This window comes from Leuciscus leuciscus, assembly GCF_965113295.1.
Source record: "Leuciscus leuciscus genome assembly, chromosome: 25".
In the NCBI taxonomy this organism is placed as follows: domain Eukaryota; kingdom Metazoa; phylum Chordata; class Actinopteri; order Cypriniformes; family Leuciscidae; genus Leuciscus; species Leuciscus leuciscus.
In genome coordinates, this window is record NC_138724.1 from 4,141,053 (window position 1) to 4,149,152 (window position 8,100).

Genomic DNA, 8,100 nt, shown 5'->3' on the forward strand with positions numbered 1-8,100 from the left:
GCATCTTCTTTGACCTGACGAAGCTGTCTGAGTTTTGGTGTGAACCATGGTTTATCATTGTTGAATGATAAGTAAGTCCTGGTAGGGATGCATAAATCCTCACAGAAACTGATGTATGATGTTACAGTCTCTGTGAGCTCGTCCAGATCGCTGGCAGCAGCTTCAAAAACACTCCAGTCAGTGCATTCAAAACAGGCTTGTAAGACCTGCTCTGTGTCGTTGGTCCATCTCTTTACAGTCCTTATTACTGGCTTAGCAGTTTTAAGTTTTTGCCTGTAAGTTGGTAGAAGATGAACCAGGCAGTGATCGGAAAGTCCTAGAGCTGCTCTGGCGACGGAGCGATATGCATCCTTTGTTGTGGTGTAGCAATGGTCCAAAATATTATTGTCTCTGGTGGGGCATGTAATGTGCTGTTTGAATTTAGGCAGTTCACGTGTGAGTTTTGCCTGATTAAAGTCTCCGAGAATGATAAGAACAGAGTCCGGGTGTTGTTGTTCTGTTTCTGTGATCAGATCAGCCAGCTGTTGCAGCGCCGTACTCACGTGTGCTTGCGGTGGAATGTAAACACTGATGAGAACGAGCGAGGAAAACTCCCGCGGCGAGTAGAACGGCTTACAGTTAATGAAAAGCACTTCCACATCAGGACAGCACATCTTCCTTAACACAGTTACATCAGTACACCACCTTCTGTTGATGTAAAAGCATGTCCCACCACCGCGCGTTTTCCCCGTTGACTCCATATCGCGATCCGCTCTGAACAGCTGAAAGTCCGGTAGATGTAACGCGCTGTCCGGAATGGCTTCGTTCAGCCAGGTTTCCGTGAAACACAGAGCAGCAGAGTTGGTAAAGTCCTTGTTTTTGCGTGAGAGCAGAAGTAGTTCGTCCATTTTGTTAGGGAATGTTATGAGGTGGTCCGCGAAAATTCTTGATTAAAAATAGTGGTCCACACACACAAAAAGTCTGAAAACCCCTGGTGTAGGGTACCAGCCACCAATTTTTCCTAGTCTGGAATCCGAAGTCGCGGTCCCCTCCGCCCACGCCTTCGTCCAGAGGTGTCACCGCACTTGGACTAGAGCCCGTGAGACTTTACTCCAAGCGCACCAAGGCCAAAGCCGATCGCCACTGGCGTAGGCCTCACCGTATACGTCGTCGGTTCCAGTTAGGGTTAGGGTTACGGTTAGGGTTAGGGTTGGTTCGGAATGGGTTTTCTTCGTGGATGTGGCTTCCTTTTCTCATTCGTGACAGTCTGTCCAACGTTGGAGATTAACGTCAATCTGACATTGGATTCTGACATAAACCTGATTTTCATTTTCAACGTTGGGTTTGGTTTTCTAAATGTGACTTTTGTCACTTTTTTGGAGCACACTAGCTTATAGATAACAGCAAGGCTAACATATTCATACTAAAAGCCCAAAAACTTTAAACAGGGCAATATTTGAGGGAACAGCCATTTGGGTGTCCGAAACCATTGTGGACGTTATTGAGTGACTTATTCCATCGGTTCCCAACAGGGGGGTCGCGGCCCACAAGGGGGCCTCAGCCTTTATTAAATAAAAGTCAGGGGCCTTTATTAAATAAAAGTCCTTAACTTTTTTCTGTTCAAAATTTACAAAATTTATATAATGAGCGAGTTCATCATGAATCCATTTTCCAATCCATGTTTTTGTCTTATCCTGAACCACTATGGTACACCTATAATAAGTGTTTACATTGGGAGTATTTCACACTGGTTCGGATCACTGCCGCTGCGGAGTAGCCCAGCACCTGCGTGACTCGTCATAAACGTACACAGAGAGAAGTAGTTCCGGCTACAATGTTCTTCCGAAAGACGCATTATTCTGTTAATAAACGCAAGTTTATTATCGCTCGCTATAGCGCCAAAAGCGTAAAAAATAAAGCCTCACATTGATAAAGCATCACAAATAACATGCAAGTAGCCTATTGAGGTCCCAGACAGCAGTCATTTAGTAATAGCCTATATGTATATATATATATATATATTTTTTTTACCTACACACCAGTGTGAATATTTTTGTTATTGCATTTCAAATAGGGCCAATTTATAGGCTACTCCTAGGCTTACGTTTTTAAATTACAAAGGGCCTACTGATGTTTTTGTTATTGTATTTTCAATACTATAGGCTATTATTTGTGCATAAACATATCTGGTTATATTAAACATACCGTTTGCTTGAAAACAACATATTCTGTCATCCTTGCTGCAAGCTTACAAGAGCGATAATATCATTAAATGTGAAGGGGGGCCCTAAAATATTTTCTTGGGAAAAGGGGGGTCTCAGGCAAAAAAAGGTTGGCAACCACTGACTTATTCAATCTCACATTCAATCCCACTACTGGAACTGTGTTCTAGAAATAAATTTGATATTGATATGAGGGTAGGCAGGCATAGATTAAGAGGCATACGGTACTTTAAGTATTACATACAACAATGCAACAATAATAAAACAATGCATTGACATTTACTTTTTACTTCTGATACTTAAGTATTTTTAAAAACGAGTACTTCTGTACTTTTACTTAATCATTAGCTAATGATTTGCAAATGTATCATTATGTTTTGACTTTACTTGTTGAGGCACATGACTATTAACTAATTGTTAAGTATATGCCATTTATGGGTTTTGACCGTTGCACATGCAGTGAATGTCGGTGAATGTGTTTGAAGGATGGGGTAAGTTGGGCCGCACACAAATATCAGCACACCAGAATCTGAACTCCTGACGCTGTTACACTGTGTTTAAACTGGACGAGACCAGCTGTCTACACTGGACATGACAGGCCATTGCAAGTCCATTTGTCCTTCGTAACAGAACTAGCACAAGAGCTCAGAGTACGTCAGGAATAGAGAGTGGCATCAGTTACTGTCTGGGTTTTTGTCGTGTAGTGTCGCGCCGCATCCAGTAGAGTATCACTGACTATAATGGACGTTCTGTTGTCTTTGTCCAGTCTAGACACAGTGTTATGAAACGAGCAGTTCTAGACCGCATGTTCTCAGTGTAACACGACCTCAAACTTAAAGGGATAGTTCACTTTGAAATTAAATTTTGGTATGTTTTAGCTTGCCTCAAGGGCATCCAAGATGTAGGTGTCTTTTTTTCCGCAGTAGTTTCAATTTTGATATTTTTAGGTCAAACCGTTCTTGTCTGTCAGTCATATAATGCAGGTCTGTGGTCACTGTCTCAAAGAGCATCCACAGAGTCCAAATTAAAACAATTCCCCATCGTCCAAATTAAACAATTCCCCATCGTAAGTACACATTGATGGCCTAAGACACGAAACGAGCGGTTTGTGTGAGAAAATTCGAAAAAATTCGTTCATGAACTGCCGTAGCCAAGGCGATATCTATTTTATATATCTATGCACCAGTCTGCATACACGTCACACAGCAGGAAGCACCCGCACCCTCAGATCACTTGGACGTGGCTGTGTTACAAGAGGTAAAAACAATATAAATACTGTTCGTTTTCTCACACAAACCGCTCGTTTCGTGTCTTAGGCCATCAGTGTGTACTTACGATGGGGAATTGTTTAATTTGGACGATGGGGAATTGTTTAATTTGGACGATGGGGAATTGTTTTAATTTGGACTCTGTGCATGCTCTTTGAGGTGGTGACCATAGACCTGCATTATATGACTGACAGACAAGAACGGTTTGACCTAAAAATATCAAAATTGAAACTACTGCGGAAAAAAAGACACCTACATCTTGGATGCCCTTGAGGTAAGCTAAAACATACCAACATTTTATTTCAAAGTGAACTATCCCTTTAACCTGACATATTCCTGTGCGTGAACAACAAGGTTCATCAGACTCAGTGAAATCTTGGTTGAAGATGGTTGGAAATTGAAATCCATGGCTTAGTGTGGATGTCAAAACCAAAATGGCATATTACTCAACAATTAGTAAATAGTCATGTGCCTCAACAAGTAAAGTCATAACATAATGATAGCCTACATTTGCAAATCATTAATTAACCCTTGTGCATCAATTTAAAAAAGTTACACATAGGTCCAAAGAGAACAAAAATGTCCATGTCAAAAAACTGTCATAAAAAGTTGAAGCTTGGGAGCACAGACTTAACTTTGGTATAATTTTAAAGAATACCCTTGGCAGATTATTGCTGAAGTTACAAAAAGTTAGCCTATATAGGTTTAAGTTTATGAAAATTATTTATGAATATTATTTTATATAAAATATATATTTTATGAAACAAGTTGAACTCTAAAACGGCTAGAAAATCAAAGCCATAAATCTAAATAAGTTGTGTTCCAAATTTGAGGTTGATATCTCAAAAAATGAGCTTTCAGTAAGATTTTGTTTTGGCGCAGTACCAAACTTTCCCCATTGGATGCCAGCAAAACTCCACTGCTGAACACAGTGATTGGCTTTGTTATTTGCAGTTGAGTTTTTCTCTCTCAATACTACTAGGGGCAGTCATGGCCTAGTGGTTAGGGAGTTGGACTGGTAACCCAAAGGTTGCTGGTTCGATTCCAGAACCGGTGGGAAATGACTGAGGTGCCCTTGAGCAAGGCATCTAACCCCTAAGCGCTCCCCGGGCGCCACACAAAGGCTGCCCGCTGCTCTGGGTGTGTGTATCCACGTTTGCAGTGTGTGTGTTAACTACTCACTACTCTGCTCCTAATGTGTGTGCATTAACTTGGATGGGTTAAATGCAGAGGTCAAATTCCAAGTATGGGTTACCATACTTGGCCGTCACTTTCACTTTCACTTTCACTTTCAAACACACACATGCACACAAACACATTTTTTTTTTTTTATAACACACATACCAACCACACTCTGACATCCATACCAACACACGCACACAATTATCATTGCATAATTTATCGAATTGGCTCTATAATAGCTCAAAATTCAGGCAGTTAACATTAACAACAACAAAAAAAAAACTTACACATAGGTCCAAAGTGGACAAAAATGTCCAAGTAAAAAAACTCTCATAAAAACATTATGCTTGGGAGCAAATACTTAAGTTTGGTCTCATTTTAAAGAAGACCCTTGACAGATTGTTGCTGAAGTGAAAAAAGTGCCACCAAAAAAAAATGTTATAGAAGTTTAAGTTTATGAAAAATATTTATGAACATTATAATCAAACATTTATATAAAATATAAATAAGTATTTTGTGTAACTAGTGCAAATATATTTTTTTCACATGAAATGGGGGTGAAAAAGTAAAATTACAATAAAAATACACACCTGTGCCAAAAATCATGCAGTTAACATAAAAAAAAAAAAAAACTTACACATAGGTCCAAAGTGGACAAAAATGTCCAAGTCAAAAAACTCTCATAAAATGTTATGCTTGGGAGCAAATACTTAAGTTTGGTCTCATTTTAAAGAAGACCCTTGGCAGATTGTTGTTGAAGTGAATTTAAAAAAAAAAGTGCAACCAAAGAAATGTTATAGAAGTTTAAGTTTATGAAAAATATTTATGAACATTATAATCAATATTTTATATAAAATATATATATATATATATTATATATACTGATATAAATTCAAAGCCATAAATCTAAACAGGTTGTGTTCTGAATTTGAGGATGATATCTCAAAAAATAAGCTTTCAGTAAGATTTTGTTTGGGCGCAGTACCAAACTTTCCCCATTGGATCCCAGCAAAACTCCACTGCTGAACACAGTGATTGGATTTTCGATTTGCAGTTGAGTTTTTCTCTCTCAAATATTACAAGCACACAAACACACTTTTTATTTTATTACACACATACAAACCACACTTAGACATCCATACGAACAAACCCACACAATTATCTTGCATAATTTATCCAATTGGCTCTATAATATGCCGAAGCAGAAAACAGGATTAAAGCGAGTATTTGCTTTATAGGCCAAACCTGAAAAAATGGCACCATCTGATCATTTATTTTTAAAATGTCAATTTTGAAGCCTTGCCAACAGAATGAAATCCTATTAAAAAAGATGGCATCATTTTATAGTTAAACGGCACAGGGATAAAAAAAAATGCAGTTTTAATGGGTTTCAATGGGGCCATTTTTGTCCAAAAGGTCCTGAGAGGAAATATTTTGTGTAACTAATGCAAAATAGATTTTTTAAAGGAAATGGTGATGAAATAGTAAAATTCCAATAAAAATACACACCCATGCCAAATTTTATGCAGTTAGCATTAACAGGTAAAGTGATAAAAAAAAAAAACTGAAAAGGACAAAAAATGTCCTTAAGGATGCACAAGGGTTAATGGTTAATGGTTAATTAAAGCATACAACTGGAAGTTGAAGTATATTGCAACACAAACAAAAATGATTAATATATATTGCACATTTTAGGAGAATTAATAATCATTATAAAAACTGTATTACACAAACCTTGAATAAACAGTGCAATGGTCCAGATGAAGATGTTGATTGTGTTCATTGCTGTAGTTTAGTCTTCTGTGATGATGAAGATTGTGTTGTGCTCTCAGTCATGAAGTGTTAAACTCACAGCACTATAAACACTCTCAGAGCACTGAAGCATGTGCTGACAATGCAAAGAAGTGGGCAGGATTTACAACAGCTTGTGCTGATAACAAACTCATAAACTCTACATATAAGATTTTACTTTCAGAATAATGCTATTGAACCATTTAGTGATTAATTGCACATATTTATTAATTGTGAAATATTTTTGTTATGTTTGTCAGGCTGATAAGACACTAGGTTTTGTCTGGAGAATCATGAATGTAGATCATTTTAAACATATGTCATACGCAGCAGTTTCTCTGAGTTCAGTTCTGTGCTACACCTTTACAAGCATGTTAACAATGACAAATCAAGAACTAAATAAATCAGTTTTACTATATTTAGAGTCATAATGAAAAAAAGTCCATTATGGTCTTTGGAATCAATGTTGACATGTTGCTATCTGGGAAATATTTTCATGATGTCTATTTTTCCCACATTTTCTACATGCATGAAGTTCATCAGGACTCATAATCAGGTCATTATATATTAAACAATGTGCATCTGAAATGTTCAGAATTATTGATTCATTTATTTGAAGCTGCAGGTTTTTCTGTGAATCATGATGATTGATCTGCATATGAAGAACAGAAGCATCATTATGAGAAACTCCACAACATCATCCATGATCAAAGAGGTCAAAGGTCACCTCAGAGGTCACAGCTCATCAAATATATTTCTTTAAACAGTGTTATATCAGAAAGCATTTAGTCAAATCTGAATGAGTGAGTGTTGAGAAGAGCTGAGGATCTTCTAATATCAGTGTGTTGAAGTGTTGTTTCTCTCTCTCTGCTGGAGTGTGTGTTCACTCGAGTGGAATAGAGGTTTTTGTACGAGCGTTTCATTAGATTGTATCACTGTGGTGGACTTTCGGTGGAGGAACTAAACTGGTGATCGGTAAGTCTGTCTATTTAATCACCTAATAAAAAAATACAATTTAGATTTCAGAAAGTGTTTTACAGTTGAAACAAGAACAACATTTATTAATAATAATGATTATTAGATCATAAGACTTTTATAATGCAATATATATGAAGGCTTTTAATAAAGTGTTACTGATATTGTTGTATAATTATTTAATCTAAAACAATGATATTAATATAAGAATAACATTATTCACAGGATTCACTCAGTACACCTCAGCCAGCGTCAACTCAGCACACCTGGTCCCGATCACAATCACCCGAATTCTGATTCACAGCACCTGCACCTCATCACTTCACTTATCATGCTGACTCTGGATATAAACCCCAGCCATCTCACAGTTCACTGTCCGGTCTCGTCTTCAGACGTCTGTGACTCCCCAGCGCTGTTCCATTCCAGTCTGATTCCAAATACGACTTTGATATCCCGCAAGTAGTGATGGCAAAATGAGGCATCCTGAACCACTGATACCTCGCAGCCCATTGCTTCAGCCAAAGGTTCATTACTCGAAGCTTCATTCAGCATTGCTCACTAGTGACACCTAGCTACTGTGCAAAGAAATAGCAGACAAATTCATTCATTCTGAACCAGTGTCCCCCCCCTCCCCCCCCCAATTTTATACAATATATATTTTTTTTTTTGAAAAATATATATAT

General features: G+C 37.8%; 1 protein-coding gene across 3 annotated transcripts in view; it reads right to left on the bottom strand.

Annotated features, from left to right (window-relative positions):
- Positions 1 to 6,622, bottom strand: part of LOC309490479 (uromodulin-like) — a 148,611-nt gene extending 141,989 nt beyond the window's left edge. The window contains exon 1 of one of the 3 annotated variants that reach the window (XM_082159674.1): positions 6,386 to 6,622. In XM_082159674.1, the coding sequence (XP_082015800.1) occupies positions 6,386 to 6,434 (49 nt within the window). In that variant the 5' untranslated portion in view covers positions 6,435 to 6,622. The remainder of the gene's footprint in view (positions 1 to 6,385) is intronic. The other 2 variants (XM_082159676.1, XM_082159675.1) reach the window with 2 other exon arrangements.
- Positions 6,623 to 8,100: the final 1,478 nt, after the last annotated feature.